The 17,627-nt window shown below is 36.6% G+C and overlaps 1 protein-coding gene across 1 annotated transcript in view; it reads left to right on the forward strand.

Moving 5' to 3' along the window:
* The first annotated feature begins 305 nt into the window (after nt 1–305).
* The window catches only part of SLC9C1 (solute carrier family 9 member C1), a 123,804-nt gene continuing 106,482 nt past the window's right edge, over nt 306–17,627 (forward strand). Inside the window, exons 1-6 of the mRNA XM_063112496.1 lie at nt 306–456; nt 1,884–1,984; nt 4,229–4,357; nt 5,225–5,390; nt 8,481–8,606; nt 16,390–16,551. Of these exons, the coding sequence (XP_062968566.1) occupies nt 306–456; nt 1,884–1,984; nt 4,229–4,357; nt 5,225–5,390; nt 8,481–8,606; nt 16,390–16,551 (835 nt within the window). The remainder of the gene's footprint in view (nt 457–1,883; nt 1,985–4,228; nt 4,358–5,224; nt 5,391–8,480; nt 8,607–16,389; nt 16,552–17,627) is intronic.

Below are 17,627 nucleotides of genomic sequence, written 5' to 3' on the forward strand. Positions count from 1 at the left end.
GCTGATTAATAACTGAGTAGTGCTTGACATGGTAGTGAACACAAGGTGGCACTGGCTCGTCTCTATCGCTTGGGGTTCTGCCTTTTCCATTTCATTTAATTTGAAAGCATCGCACAAGGGAGAAGAATTCCTAATTTTGGACGACCCTAAGATATCACTAGATATGAAGAAGAAAGGTAGGGATTTTTTTCTGTTTTAGAAAATCATTAGAAGGCCGCCACGAAGGTAAATCTTATGTTCTTTTGATCCTTAGTTTTGCAGACAGACATAGACTTGGATTCAGATGGTCCACGAAAAACAACAGAATGAGTACTGGTAACCAAACTATTTCTAATTTCACCAATCACAACAGTTTTTCTAGCTCATGGCTAGAATTTATCAGGAATTTGTTTTTGAGTTCTCCTCAGGACCTCCCTGAAATCATTCTAATACTGTCTTTGATCGCTACCATTGGAGGTAAGTGTCACTCTTTATTGAGCTTAGTCTATGGATATATCTTATAATTGCTACCATATAGAAATAAGGAAAGTAGCAGTAATAAGAAATTAGAATTTTGTTTCTAAATTGATACCTTTATTTCAATATTTTCAGTCAAATGAATTCAACAATAATCTGCCGAGAATATTCTTTACTTCTATCAGGTTCAAATGTTCAAATCTTCTTACTTGCTAGGTCAGTGTTAGATTTAAGTGATGAGTATAATTAAAGAAAATAAGCAGGGAATCGAAAGTTGGGGTAGGGTGTTTCCAAATGACAAATTATACCTAGCTCTTATGAGAAGAATATAATACTGTGGAAATCAAAAGAAAGTTTTCTTTTCTTTTCTTTTCTTCTCCTTCTCCTTCACCTGCACTTTCTTTGACCTGATTAGGGATTGTTTTACAAATAAGAAGAAAAAATTAAATGGAAGGTACTATGGTTTGAATGTCTCCTCCAAAGCTCATCTTGAAACTTAATCCCTATGGTAAAAGTATTTAAAGCTTGGGAAATTCAACTATAGTTACTTGAAAGGTGGGGCTTTTGAGAGGTGATTGGATCATGAGAGCTCTGTCCTCATGAATGGATTAGTCCATTCATAAAGTTTAATGGATGGATGCGTTGTAACAGGAGTAGCACTAGTGGCTTTATAAGGAGAGCAAATGAGCATGTTAACATGCTCTTGGACCTCTCACCATGTGACACCATGCACTGCGTTGGGACTCTGCAGAGTCCCACCAAGAAGAAGGCCTTCCCCAGATGCTACCTTCAACCTTGGACTTCCCAGCCTCCAAAACTGTAAGAAATAAATTTTGTTTCTTTATAAATAAGCCACTTTCAGTATTCTGTTATAAGTGACAGAAAATGGACTAATACAGAAGGGAATGCTATGATTTTAACTTATTGCACTTTTGTTACAATGATAAACAAAGTTAAATATTCATTATAGGTTTTTAAATATGTAATAGATAACTAGTAATACGTAGCTAGTTTTCTCATTAAGCAAATTATTATAGCTAGTTCCTCATTATTCCTCAACCAGCAAGTTGCACTAAGGTTTATTTATTAACCTTTCATTGCAGGATTACTAAAGAAATGAATCTCTGATTTATAGGGTGTATATAAACTACTATAAACATTCCAGTAGTAATTCAAGAGCCAACGACTGCTAGCAGGTTTACTAAAGATTCTAAGGAAGTGAGGTACATCATAGAAGTAAAGCAGAAACCAGGTGGACTAACAATTACTCTGATTCTGTGAGCTTAAGTGTGAGGGAGGGCTTCAATTACATGAAAATAACAAGTAGAATAGTATTTTATTGTCCTCAGTATTAAGAAATCATATCTCATTAAAGTTCTATAAATGTGATATTTTATTGAGTCAATAATAACATTTTTTTTTTGCAGCATTTTTGAACCTGTACGTGAAAGACTTTCCAATTCCTCTCCCTGTGATATTATTTTTACTTGGATGCTGTTTTGAAATACTAAGTTTTGTATCTTTTGAGGTGTGTGTTGTAAATGAATACTTTGCATTATAACTAAGAATTATATAAACGAAAAGATGGCTTAAGAAAATTTGTAAAAATACCTCTCCCCTTACTGCTGTGCCAGTTAGTAGATGCTTGTGATATGGATAGCATTAGATCAGACATGCAGAAAAAGGAGCCAGGGTTGAAAAAGCTGAGATCCAGCTAAACAGAGTCAAAACAGAGCCTAGGTCTAAAACTATGTAGGCAATCCAGAATGAGTACACATACAGTTACTGAAAGTGTGAGTGGTCAATGAGTGTTAAGCAGAATTCAAAAGCCTAGACAAGAAATTAGCTAAAGAGATAGGAACTTGGGGAGACTTTGTGCTGCTGGTACAGGACTGTAGTAGCAGGAAAATTCTGATATTAAACTAATCCATTGCCTCAGTTAAGAATGTTTTACATGGTTTTCATTAGAATAGAGGCTATTCTCTAAGTGTGCCTGGGGTAGAATATATCAAGAAACATAAGTTGAACCTCTAGCCTGAAGCTGGAAGTGAGGAGGAAGGCAAACTATAGATAGAATCAAAGCAGCTAGAGTATTTTAAAATAGTTGGGAACACTGGAGTCAGGTAGAGGAGAGACAGAATACTTACTATAATGTATACAGAATGCATCACTGACACATTAAATAGTCCTCTAGCCTTGGAGTTTATGGCAAACATTTTAATAAAAGGCCACGTATTAAATATTTTATATTATGCAGACCATATGATCTTTGTTACAACTACTCACCTCTGCCATTGTATCTCAAAAGCAGCTATAGATAACACATAAATGAAGCATGTCTGTGTTCCAATAAAACTTTATTTACAAAAACAAACATTGGGCCAGATTTGGCTCAGAGGCCACAGCTTGCCAGTGCCTGCCCTAATCAATCAGAGTGGATATGAGAACTTGTCTGAAAATGATTGACCTTCCCAAACAAATTTACCCAGTAACATTAAAAAAAATAGAAAAAATATATATTTATGTAAGAAACAAAAGCAGATTACCACTTTACTTGTCACAAACAGATTTTATATTCTTATGATTTTGACATGATTGCAATTTTAAGTACTTGCGTAAACTTAACTTTACTATTTGTCAGTAACTTCTTCAAAGAAACCATATGTCAAGAGTTGTGAAAGGTCTAAGATTTTACTCTACTTGTAAGGTAATAACCTAGCCTTCCATAGTTTCACAGTCCTGGCAAAAGACGTGTGACTCCTGGGCCAGAGACAAAAGGCTTTATTACTCATAGCAATAGCAGTAACCAGAGTATGAGCATTTTCTGTGTCTGCTTTCTGAACCTCAAATCCACAGGAAGAGGCAAAGAGGACCACGTGGAATCTGCACACAGTGTGTTTCATTACAAGAGAAGACACATAAGCTTAGGGAACATGAGTATGTTATACTGGGTGGTAAGCTCATTTGCTTTATTGCTCCAGAGGGAGACATCACCTTTATTACTCTGGACAGTAAAGTAAACTCACCCTTTGCTCTAGAAAAAGATACTTGCTCTATCTTTCAAGACTGTTGGCCACATAAACATTCATGAAAAGATGGTCTGGAACAAAAGCAATTAGTGCCTCCATTCATAAGACATAGAGAAACACAAGAGGCCCATGGAGAGTTGTCTCCCAAATGCAAAGCGATCACCTAACACAGCAGGTCCTCAGTGTTACCTGAATGAATGAATGTTGAATAGATACTCATAATATGATTTACAGATATTAACTAAATATCTTATGATAAACATTGTTAATTAGTTATTTCATGAATTGCTTTAACTTTCCAGTCTCTATCCCTGCTATTCTTCCACACTTCTTCTACATAAGCCATGGTTAATTGTTCATAGTTTCTGGAATTTGATATGGTAATTTATTCCTTTGTGGATTTTGTGCATGATAATCCACCTAGCTGAAATCTCTTTCTTTCTCTCATATGCTGAAAATCTGCTACATATTCTCTAGTACCTATGTCAATATACTTCCTATACCTATTCTTTAAAAAAATAAAATGGGCATAGGGGTGTGCATTAATGTACATTTGTAATTGGTAATAATCTGATGGAGAACTATGAAAATCCATCAGAGTTAAGACTTTAGCATTTATTACATTGTGATGTATCTTTTTAAAATCGTCTTTCTCTATTGCTAAAGACAGGAGTGCCTGGAATGTATTCTATGCTAATAGAAAGGTGGATGAATGAGAAAATAATATATTTTTATATTATTAGGTGCAAAGATATGCACAGGCCATACAGTGGATGGATCCAGACTTATTTTTTGGTATGTTTACACCTGTAATTATCTTTAATGTTGCATTTGACATGGATGTATACATGCTTCAAAAGTTATTGGGTCACGTAAGTATTCTTTTTCAGTAATATCATTTACTCATGAACCATATTTTATCTGTGTTGAGAGTTTTTAAAATTTTGTTCCAAAATAGAGAACGAAGAAGACAGAAAAGGTACAGGGTATGGGTGCAGTAAATTTAGCTTCGTATTTTATTAAATAAACTGTATCTTGGCAATTGTCTGGCATATTGAAGATACAGAAAAAAATCATGGAGGAAGAAAGTAGTGGCAGAACTTTAAACAAGTTATAATTTTAATTCTGTGATGCTACAAGAGAACTATTATGAAGTACATCAGCTCCAGTAAAAAAATTGTTCAGAAAAGTCATGTTTTGAATTCCCAAGTTCTAAAGCTTCCTAGACCCACATGTAAAAGAACAAAAGTAGAGAAGAAAACTCACAGAAGCAGCAATAAGCTAATTCACAAACTATAATGATTTTTTAAATTATTTGGACTATATCATAGAAAAACCTCGAGAAAAAATACTTCATATCAAAAGCAGGGTGTAAATTTCTTTCAAAGTAATCAAAACAGTTTTGTGAATATAAGGTCATTACCTAAACTGCATTAGAAGCAAAACTACTAGAATAATTTACACTGTCAACCACATCCAGGTGCATGGAGTTCAGACAAATGACAAAAAGGTAAAATTGAAAAGAACAGATATATAAAAGTGGTTTGGGTTGGCTCAGCTGATGTTTGCTGAGCCATCTCCTGCATCTCTGCTCAAGTAGGGAATCAGCTGGAACAGGTATGTCCGTTGGTGGGCCCTGGTGGTGCTAGTGATTCTACATTACAGTAATTCTGATTATCTGCTTTTAAAATGGAATACAAAAGCAATCTGATTTTTCTTCTCGTGATATTTCTTCACAGATACTTTTAATTACAATTCCTGGCTTTTTGGTTAATTATACCTTAATTATTTGGTATCTGGCATCTGTGAATAAATTGCTTTTGAAGTCCACCTCATGGTTATTATTTTCAGCTATCCTTGTGAGTTCAGATCCCATGTTGACTGCAGCTTCTATAAGAGACCTTGGTAGGTATATTTTTCTCTTTTTCTATATTTAAAACACCAAATTTTGTAATTAACATGTCTTAGTTTTAAAATCTTTTGTTTGCGGTAGCTTTTCACTATATGAAGTGGGATAGTGAGGGACTGGGGATTGAGGGGATTGAGAATTGAGCAAAGATTTTGGAGGTGATGCTTAGGACAGAAGGAAATGCCAGTGATGGGCTTACTTAGTCTCAAAAAAAAAAAAAAAAAAAAAGCATTATATCCAATTGTGGAATAGGGCAGAAGATTAGTTAGAATCCTTGACTTTATGCATGCTTCTACCTTGAGCCAACAGAGCAGTTCTAGGGCATTAAAATATTGTCACATTGTGGTGACATTCTGTTGCCCAATATTTCTTTTCCTTTGAAAGCAGTCATTAATATAATGTCATTTTTTTTAAAAAAATTGTCTCTGGAGTCATTGTCACCATTAAGACTAAAAGTCTGAAAAGTCAAAAACAAATCACCAAGTTTATAGTGTTTCTAGTGTATACTATTTTAGGGGAAATAAATCTACATTGAAAAGGAAAATAACAAGTCAATTTAACCCAGAAAAGCAAAAAAATAACCTAAGAAATACAATAATCTTATTTTCTTCTCAGTCACTTTTTAATAATGAAAACTAGAAAAATTGCTTTAAAATAGAATATTAATATAGCACACCCATGTATGCCCATGCACGCACACACACACACATGTTCTTTCCAATTTCATTTTCACTTTATGGCCAATTAAAGGGGAAAGAGTTATTTGAGGCAAGTAGTAATAGGGTAGGAGAGACACACCAGGTGTAAATATTTGAATGAAGGAAAACTGAGTCTTCAAGACAAGGAGATTAAGAGATAGAAGTGAGACACTGGAAGAAGAAAGTGACAGCATCCATCCCCCAACTTTCAATTCATGTCTTTCCCTTCACATCCTCTTTTACCCCACATCCCTACCTCAGTGTGACTTTGTCAGTGCCAGTGCTTCTCTACTGGAAAGATTTGAGGGAGTTCTGTGATACCTGAGAGCTGATTTCACACATCTCTTTACTTCATAATCTTGTGATCCAACACTCCACTGATTTTCTAGCCTGCTGTTGTTTAATTTAGATAATCTATTTGGGGTGTCTTGCAAGGTTATTCTCATAAATTTTAGCCATCTTGCCATTACTTTTTGAATTTGTTTTTTCACTCATTTTTCATCTTTAAAAAGAATTTTTTTTAAGTATTGCTATGGGTTTAATGTGTCCCCCAAAGTTTATATATTGGAAATTTGACCCCAATTGTAACAGTGTTAAAAGAGTGAGAAATCCTATTATGGCATTTGAAAGGTGGGGCCTTTAAGAAGTGATTATTTTATAAGGGATGTGCTCTTGTGAATGGATTGATCCATCATTCATGGAGTAACGGGCACAGTTCAAAGTATAATGGCTTTAAAAGGAGAGCAACTGAGAAAGTTAGCACTCTTTCTTAGCCCATTCTGGCCGTGTGACACAGTGGTCACAGGGGATCTGTAGAGAGTTTCCACCCAGAAGATGGCCGGCACCAGATGTGTTCCCTGGACATGGACTTCCCAGTCTCCAAAACTGTACAAAATAAATTTTGTTTCTTTATAAATTACACAGTTTTAGGGGTCCTGTTATAAGCAACAGAAACAGACTAACACAAATATTTTCTTCTTGGCAGCATTTTTGGCTAAGTTTGCAAAGTAAGATTTATAAATATGTGGACAGTTGACCCTTGAACAATATGGAGGTTAGGGGCACTGACCCTCCCATGCAGTCCATTATTGAAAAACATCCACATATAAGCGTGCCCATGCAGTTCAAATCTAAGTTGTTCAAGGGTCAACTGCATTTATAAATTTATATATATTTATAAATATATAGACATGTGTGTGTGTGTGTGTGTGTGTGTGTGTATGTCTCCTCCAAAAAATTTTTTAAAAATCTGCCAGGACTATCAGTAGAGTACATGAATACATTCACACTGTCTTCAGCTTTTTATGGTGTTTTTACTCTTCTTATTCCCCTATAATTTGGAATATTTATTTTTAAATATTCACATTTTGCTATAGATCTATTTTCTAAAATAGAATAATTATACAGCAATATCAGTTAGGTTTTGCTGAGTAATAATTTCAAAAGTAGTGGCTTAAAATGACAATTTTTTGTTATGTCTCAGGAGTCTGGAAGTTCTGATAACATGGGCTGGGTTCTACTGATCTGGCTAGGTTCCCTAATCAGTCTCCAATCAGCTGACAGATCATCTGGGGGCTCAGTAATACAGGATGGCCTCACTGGGAATACCTGCCCTTCCTCCATGTATCTCTCACGTCCCTCCAGCAGGGTAGCCAGGGACTGATGCCATGATGGTGGCAGGGGTCCAACAGAGGAAGCAGAAATCTTTCTGCTTTCATCAAGTCTCATAACCAGACAGACTGGATCTTTCTGGTGACAGACACTGCAAAGTCTTACAACAAAGGGCATGGATACAAGGAGATGTGAAGAATTGGGCCATGGAGGCAATTGAGCCCCCACAGGAACAGTCTGCCTTGCCTTTTCTTCTCTTCTGTCAGAATATTTATATAGTTAGGTTGTGATCGTGGTTATAGAGTGATTGGTTTACAAAAAATATTTTATTTAGATGTCATGTTATAAAGCCTTGGTATATGAATTTACTTTATTCTTCAATCTCTGTTTTCTGTCTTGCCTTAAATACATCTAACTCATGATGTGTGTACTTATCAGTGACCAAATCACTGAATTTTAAAAAATAGTAGGTTATGTTTTCATCTGTGTTTTGAAACAAGGAGCAAGGCCTGTAATTAATTATCCCGCTTACATAAACATAATGGACCACAATTAATTTGGTCCCTATTTATGATGATCTAGACTTAATTTACAGTTTATATATAATAAATTTTCTTGAAGGGAGTTTTCATGACTAAAGTCTTAGTATGTAGGGGAAATTATGTTACATAAATTTAGAGCAAAGAATATCATTCTACTTGCTAGAAAATTTTCATTCTTGGTTGATAACATTTTTCTCACTTTAAAAAATATCTCCTCCCCCCTCAACATACATAGGTCTTTCTAGAGACCTCGTCAATTTAATTAATGGAGAAAGTCTGATGACCTCTGCTATGTCGTTAATCACATTTAGTAGTGTTAAGAATGTTAACTTAAGACACCAAACGATGAACCATACTATAGGTAAGGACATATTTTTTTCTTAATTTATTAAAATCGGAATCTTGTATTTTCTGAAAGCTGGCATGGATTTTGTAATATCTTATCATAAGTTGTGCTTGTAGAAGTATAATAGTAGGTATTAGTATAGTGATTTACCCTTTACAAAACACTACCACACATTCCTTATTTAATATTAGTTATGGTTTTGTTGTGAGGCCGGGTTGGGGCTTTTTATGAGGATGCTTAATAGGAGCAGCATTCCACAGGCCTGGGCTGAACCAGAATACTAGACAACAAGGATGAGAGATGTCATTTTTACATGCTGAAGGTGATATTAGCAGATAAGCCAGGTAGTTCATCCACTAGTAGTGAAAAGAGGCAGCTTCCTTGCCCTTTGCCTGGGACTATCTCTCATGCAGGCAATATAGGAAGCTATCAGCTCAGGGAGGAAGTATAAATTATATAGCCATCTACAGGGCTGGAGAATAGTGCTTGTAAGCAGAGGGATTGCAAGGTGCCATGAGCACTTTCATTTACCACTTTCTGATAGCCCTGAACCATATGAATTTTTCACCTTTATCATGTGTATGTGTGTGTGTATAAAATACATGATACATGTACATTGTAATAAATGATTACAAAGTATACGGCTGTGTGATTTTCACTCAGGACAAGAAGTACAGTGTTACTAGCACCCTCAGAAGCAGGTTATGTGCCCTCCCTGGTGAAAACACCATATCTTCCTCCTAGAAAAGTTGTTCTCAATGTGTAATCTCTGAATACCTGGATAGTGAGGGAAGGGGGTCCATAGGACCCTTTCATGATGTCTATGAAATCAAAATAGTTTTGTAATAATGGTAAGAAGTTATTAACCTTTTTATCATGTGGCATTTGCACTGATTTTGGAAAAGCAATGATTACAGTTTTCTTGAGAAATTGATAACATATACTATTCCACTCCCTGGATGTGTGTGTTCTAATACCTTCTGCAGCATTGTCTCGTTCTACCCTCACCCCAAACCCCTTGAAAAAGTAGTGTTTAGGAGGTACCTCCAGACCATGTTCTAGTCCACTAAGGGGTCTGTATGATACCAAAGAATCCACTATGCTGAACTGGAATCCTTCTACTACCCGCTCTCTCCAGCAATGAATAATATCCCAAAAAACCTTTCCCACCACTCAAGAAGAGGAGGTTTTAGCTGTAATTGTTTTCCCTGTCTCTGGAGAGTGCTTCATTGTTGAGCAGCCAGGGACCCTCATTATCTCTATTCTGACTCATCAAGCCTTGCATATTTATAATCAATGCCTGAAACTCAGAGGTGAAGAGTATTCTTTCCCAAGAAGACCCATTCTGAAGACCACCACACCCTCGCCTCTTCCTCAAAGAAGCTGGTGCAGATGGTGGACACTTACCCTACTTGAGCATAAGAAACACTTACCTTCTGCCTTTGGAACTTGTAAACAACAAATGGATGGAGCTCTGTATCCAATGTTAGTGTACCCAGGCAATGGCAGCTTGGAACATCTATAGTGAACCTACAACCCCAATTTGGCACAGAAAGCTACATCATTTTTAAATACTCCAAAACTGCCATCTGTGATATGTAAGACAACCAAACAACCACACACACAACCTCTCCCAAAATACAGAGCACAAAGGGAGGTGACCCAATATGGGACTCAGAGAGCTTTTACCATAAAACTTCCTGAAGATATGACCTTCCTGAAGATGACTGTGGTATGCAACAAAGAATCTTCTATATTCAGGAGTATCTGAAAATCTCAAAGGCCACCACTGGGGGAACTGACAAGTACAAAGAAGTGCAGTCATATATGCCAGTGGGAAATATCCATGTCCAGTTACTAAACCTGGTGCAAGCCCTAATTAATATATTATATATTGACCACAGAATTTCAGGAAAAGTTATATCAAAAATGACACCTACAGTTTAATCGAGAGAACTTTCTTGACATTCACTCTGAGAAGGGGAAAAAAAGAAAAGAGGGAAAGATGTACTAACATGGAATTTCATTCATTGATTCAAAATTAATTTATTGATATGTGCTTATGTGATACTTACTATTCTGGAAACTGAGGATTCAGCCATGAACACAATAGATGAAGTTACCACACTTTCACAGACCTTGCCTTGTAGTTTGGATAATAATCAATGGAACAGTTTTGTGGGTCTTTTTAGGTTTTATAGGGGAAAAAAAAAACCTGTAAGTAATGACATTTATATGGAATGACAAAAGACCATGCATGGCTGAAGCAATTTTGAGCAAAAAAAGAAAAATAAAGCTGGAGGCATAACACTACCCAACTTTAAACTATACTACAAAGCTATAATAACCAAAACAGCATGGTACTGACATAAAAACAGACACACTGATCAATGGAATAGAATAGAGAATCCAGAAATCAACCCACACACCTACAGCCATCTGATCTTTGACAAAGGCACCAAGCCTATACACTGGGGAAGAGACTGCCTTTTCAGCAAATGGTGCTGGGATAACTGGATATCCACATGCAGGAGAATGAAACTAGACCCATACCTCTCACCATATACTAAAATCAACTCGAAATGGATTAAAGAATTAAATATACACCCTGAAACCATAAAACTTCTTAAAGAAAACATAGGAGAAACACTTCAGGAAGTAGGACTGGGCACAGACTTCATGAATACGACCCCCAAAACATGGGCAACCAAAGCAAATGGGATTATACCAAACTAAAAAGCTTCTGCATAGCAAAAGAAACAATTAACAGAGTTAAAAGACAACCAACAGAGTAGGAGAAAGTATTTGCAAAATATACATCTGACAAAGGATTAATATCCAGAATATACAAGGAACTGAAACAACTTTACAACAACAAAAAAACAAGTAACCCAATTAAAAAATGGGGTTAAAGAGCTAAATAGCATTTCTCTAAGGAAGATATACAAATGGCCAACAGACATATGAAAAAATGCTCAACATCACTCAGCATCCGGGAAATGCAAATCAAAACCACATTGAGATGGTTTAACCCCAGTTAGGATGGCTAAAATCCAAAAGACTCTGAACGATAAATGCTGGCGAGGTTGCAGAGAAAAAGGAACTCTCATACATTGTTAGTGGGACTGCAAAATGGTGCAGCCTCTATGGAAAATGGTATGGAGGTTCCTCAAACAATTGCAGATAGATCTGCCATATGACCCAGCTATTCCACTGCTGGGAATATACCCAGAGGAATGGAAATCATAAAGTTGAAGGTATGCCTGTTCCCCAATGTTCACTGCAGCACTCTTTACAATAGCTAAGAGTTGGAACCAGCCCAAATGTCCATCATCAGATGAGTGGATATGGAAAATGTGGTATATCTACACAATGGAATACTACTCAGCTATTAAAAAGAATGAAATACTGCCGTTTGCAACAACATGGATAGACCTAGAGAGAATTATATTAAGTGAAATGAGTCAGGCACAGAAAGAGAAATATCACATGTTCTCACTTATTTGTGGGAGCTAAAAATAAATAAATAAATACACAAATAAACGGGGGGCAGGGGGAGGGAAGAAGGCACAACAATTACCATTCCTTGAAGTTGATATGACAAGCGAACAGAAAGGACATTGTTGGGAGGGAGGAGGGAGCAGGAGGAGGGAGGGAAGTTTCGGTAATTGGCCACAATAATCAACCACATTGTATATTGACAAAATAAAATAAAAAATAGTAATAGGAATGACTTCAATAATAAAAACTGCTGTAGGAGAGAGAGAACGGTGAATTTATTTTCTTAGCCATTAGGTCTTTTTGTGAACTTTTAATAGCTTTGAAGGAAAACTTTTCCTTAAGAAATAAGAAATTTTAAAATGCTTGATAAGCTTTACTACTATTTCATTTATATCAACTGACACAATTGTGAATCAATAATTTTCAGAGTAACCATTGTTATTTTAACTTATGTAATTATCTAAACAGTGTTACTAATCTTTGAAATCAGCACATATTTCACAACTGGGAAAAATTAAGAAAAGTTACTGCACTCAGATTTCTTACCCTTTCCAACCTTAGTGGAGTTTAAGAACAGTGTAAATAACAATGATGTTTAAAAAAATGATTTAAAAAGTCTTTTCTTAAGACTTTCCCTGGTTTAACAAATCTAGTTAGCAAACATGCTAATAATTAAAAGCTGTTTTCCTTTCTTATAGTTGAAGGCAACTTTTACACTGGGGTCTTCTAACTCCAGATTCCTGCATGCTTCTGAAACCAGAGTCTGCCTCTATCTTATGTTTCAGTGACAGGAGACACTGAACTTCTGAAATTATTGTCACGGCCAGCTCCTTGCCTAGATCATATGGACTAGAGACCATTCATGGAACTCTCCTCTCACGTTCAGACTATCTCTAGAGACACTAATCTTCCTACTTGGAAAATCTAGAAAACATGGTTCTCTGTCAGCTTTGAAATGAGTCCAGGTGGAAGGGATCTAAATCACCTCAGCACTCCTGATAGTGCCCTTGTTCCCAATGGACATTTATGGATAAAGATTCATAAAAAACAATCCTTTATCCCCCCTCCCACAACCAGGTACACTGTGCCAGAGCCTCGGGGCCCACCTGGGGACCTGAGGCATACAGAAGGGGACCAGAACACCCTCCCACAAGCAGGCACACTGTATCAGTGCCTCAGGGCCTGCCTGAGGACCCAAATTATGGAGAAGGGGAACGGACCCCCCACCCACAACCAGGCACAGCGTGCCAGCACCTTGGGGCCTAACAGGGGACCCAAGGTATAGAGAAAGGGAACAGACCCTCCTCTCAGAAGCAGGCACACTGTGCCAGCACCTCAGGGCCCACCCAGGGTCCTGAGGTATGGATCCAGGGACCGGACCCCCCTCCCAGATTCAGGCACACTGCTCGAGCACCTTGGGGCCCACCCAGGGACCCAAGGCATGGAGAAGGGGAATGGACCCCCCCCTCCCACAACTAGGCACACTGTGCCTGCACCTCAGGGCCCACCCAGGGTCCTGAGGTATGGATCCAGGGACAGGACCCCCCTCCCAGATTCAGGCACACTGCTCTAGCACCTTGGGACCCACCCAGGGACCCAAGGCATGGATCTGGGGACCAGATACTTTCCACAACCAGACACACTGCCAGCACCAAGGAGCATGCCAAAAACATCACCCCCATGTGGTAGGCCCACCACAGCCACCACCATAACCAAGGTTGCTACAAAAGCAGCTAGAAACCACAACCACCACTCAGATGGTCTGCCAGCCACTGGAGTGCATTGACACAAGGATAGTCACCAGCAGAGATAAAGAAAAGAAGAGACTGTCTCTTTCCACAAAGCCCATTTCAGAGTGACAGAAGAAGCATCTGCTCTATGATAATATTGGGGGACCCGAACACACCTCTCAACATTGGACAGATCATCTAGGCAACAAATCAACAGAGTAACCATTACTCTTTCAGAAGGAGAGAAGAAATCTAGGGTATTTAGAGGGGGGAGGGAGGAGGAAATGGGGAAAGGGGAGAGATTGGACAAGGGGCATAAAGAATAATTATGATTTATAACAATATGTATACTAGTAATATTGATTTGGTCAACATATCTCAATGTCGAACCCCCAAAATATGTGTAATCAATTTTGATTCAACAAATATTAAAAAACAAACAAACAAAAAAACAATCCTTTACCCTTCGTTCTACTGCCTCAGGTCACCATTTTAGGATTTACTCTCCAAACTTAGCCTTGTTTTTTGTGGTGGGTGATGTTTCTGTTTTTCTCTTGGCCATTCTTTGTTTTGGTTCAGTTCCTGCTTTCCACATGTTCTGCTGGAGTTGGCCCTTTAGACTTTTCTGACACCGGGACCCACCCTCATCTGTGATTCAAATTCTGCTACTCTGTCCCCCCCCATAATGTGGGGAGGACTTCCTCGCCCACTGGCATGCCTCATTCCAGCAACTGAGACTATCCTGGGCTCAAGCTCCCTGTTTTCCTGGGAAGGGAATCATTAACATTGTTTTGTGAAAAGCAATTAGACAAAAAATAAAAATATCAACAACAAACAACAAAGGAGCAACTATCTTTCGGGGCAATAATTCCATTTGTGGGACCTAAGGAAGTAATCAGAGAAGCACAAAAATTGTATGTACAGAAATATACAGCGCAGCAATATTTATTGGAGGGGAAGATAAAACCAATGAAATGTCCAATAGTAGGGAAGCGATCAGTCAATTTGACAGGCCAACACAGTGCAGGACATTCAGCTGGGACCCAGAGGCATTCCTTTTTCTGGGTTTCTTGTGTGTATAACATTAGATCTGGAGTATAAGTTCCATGAGATTAGGGACTTCTTACTTCTTTCTCATTCCTGTATTGCCAAAACTCATTATACTGTTTGACACACAGTAGGCACTGATTAAATATATATTCCTTAATGTAGACTAAAAGAAGCTCCTAGACTAAACTGACCAAATTTTACAAACTTAAGTGTAGCTTTCAGTATTTGAGAAGAAACTCTTTCAACTTAGAAATTAAAAAAACTGTACATCTCCCCCAAAGGCAATGAGCTATCTTTAATTAATATTATTTTTAGTTAACAAATTATAATTATATACATTTATGGGGTACGATGTGTTGTTTTGATATATGTATATAATGTAGAAGGATTAAAACAAGCTAATTAACATAAACATAACTTCACTTACCTGTATTTTTTTATGGTGAGACATTTGAAATTTTATTCTCTGAGTTACTTTGAAATATATAATACATTGTTATTGACTATAGTCACCCTGCTGTGCAGTATATTTCAAAACTTATGCCTCCTATATAAATCTGACCATCTCAAAACAAAAACAAAAACAAAAACTTATTCCTCCTGTCTGTCTGAAACTTTGTACCCATTGATCAACAATTCCCCATTCCCTTCCTTAGAACCCCCAGCCTCTGGTAATCATTATTCTACTCTCTACTTCTATGAATTCAACTTTTTTAGATTCCACATATATGTGAGATCATGCAGTATTTTTCTTCCTGTGCCTGGCCCATTTCACGTAGCATAATGTCCCCTAGGTTCATCCATGTTGTCACAAATGGCAGGATTTCCTTCTTTTTTTAAAGCTGAATAGTATTCCATTGTGCATATGAGGGTTCTTCAAAAAGTTTATGGAAAAATTATATTAAAAGATATACAAATCTTTTCACGAACTTTTTGAAGATCCCTTGTACATGCCACAGTTTCTTTACCCATTTGTCCATTGGTGGACACTTAGGTTGATTCTATATCTTAGAAACAACCCAATCAAAAATGAGCAAAGGACCTGAAGAGACATTTCTCAAAAGACATACAAATGGCCAACAGGTACATGAAAAAATGCTCAGCATCACAAATGATTAAAGAAATATAAATTAAAACCACAATGAGATATCACCTCACACCTGTTAGAATGGTTTTTATCAAAAAGATGAAAGTTAACAAGTGTTAGGGGGATACAGAGAAGAGGGAACACTTGTACACTGGTGAGAATGTAAATTGGTACAGCCACTATGGAAAACGTTATGGAGGTTCCTCAAAAAATTAAAAATAGAACTACCATATCATCCAGTAATCCCACTTCTGGGTATTCAACCAAATGAATTGAAATCAATGTCAAAGGGATATCTGCACTCCCATGTTCATTACAGCAATAAGCTAATTTTAAATATATCAGCAAAAAAAAGTTGACCCAGAATATCCCTTAAAATTAAGGACAAGTAAGTTTTATTAACTATTTTCTATTTACTCCTTTCTTATAGCTCGTGGTGTTGTGCATGGTATTTGGTCATATTTTATAGCAAGTTTCTTGTTTGGAATTCTAAGTTCAAAGCTGATCCAATTGTGGATGTCAACTGTTTTTGGCGATGATGTCAATCATATAAGTCTCATCTTCTCAATTCTGTACCTCATCTTTTATACTTGTAAGTGATGGATCTATGCCTAAAGTTAATGACATAGAAAATTTCAAAATAAAAATATGGGAAAATACACACCAGGCAAAAGTTAGTTAAAAAAAAATTCAACTTATCTAGAAAGAATATTTTTTTTAAATAATCTATCAAAAGAGAAAAGAGATATGAATATCTATACAACAGAAAACAATGTACCAAGATACATAAAGTAAATACTATTATAAAAGAAAGAAGAATTTGACAAAACGTAATCACAGTATGTCTTTCCCAGAGAATTTCATAATCAATTGGACAAAAAATAATTATGACTATAAGAAGATATAAGTAACAACTTATACATGCTTGGTTTACAAGATACATAAAAAGTTTTTCCTCCCAAAACAGAATACACATCCTTTACATACACCTGTAGCCCACCTACAGAAATTAACTAGAATAGGAGAACACTTCAATAAAATTCTAAACATTGTTTAACTATGATTCAATTAAATACTAACTACAAAAGGGGGTTAAAAATAATCATTCTAACTGCCTATAAATTAAAATTTTTTCTTGGTAAATCTTAGATCAAAAAGGAAGTCAAAATAGAAGTTACAGAGCAAATAAGGCTAAATATTAAAAACTTTACCAATATTATTAATTCATTTACTACAATTGCCTCCTCATAGATGTATGGCAGATGTTGACAATCTGCCATAACACTGTTTGCTGACACAGCCTTAGAATCACATTCAACCCAGCTCTTCAGGTAGCCCTACAAATGATTTGGAGTTGGCATGTGATATAATATCTAGTTATCACACTTATACTATGTATTTCCATTACATTTAGGAATAAGACAATGGTGCATATCCTCACATCCATGATTTAAAATAGTTCTGGATGCTCTAGCTTTTGCAATAAGGGGGAAAAGAAGAAGTTTATACATATTTTAGATAGAAATGGTTACATTAGTTGCAACATTTTACATTATACAAAAACCCAACAGAATTAATAAACTAAGCCAGCAAGATTCTTTCATAGACTAACATAAGATAAATCAATTTTTAACAAAATAGTGTTTTTATAAACCAGCAGTAACTAAT

Source organism: Cynocephalus volans, chromosome 1, assembly GCF_027409185.1.
Source record: "Cynocephalus volans isolate mCynVol1 chromosome 1, mCynVol1.pri, whole genome shotgun sequence".
NCBI classification, from domain to species: domain Eukaryota; kingdom Metazoa; phylum Chordata; class Mammalia; order Dermoptera; family Cynocephalidae; genus Cynocephalus; species Cynocephalus volans.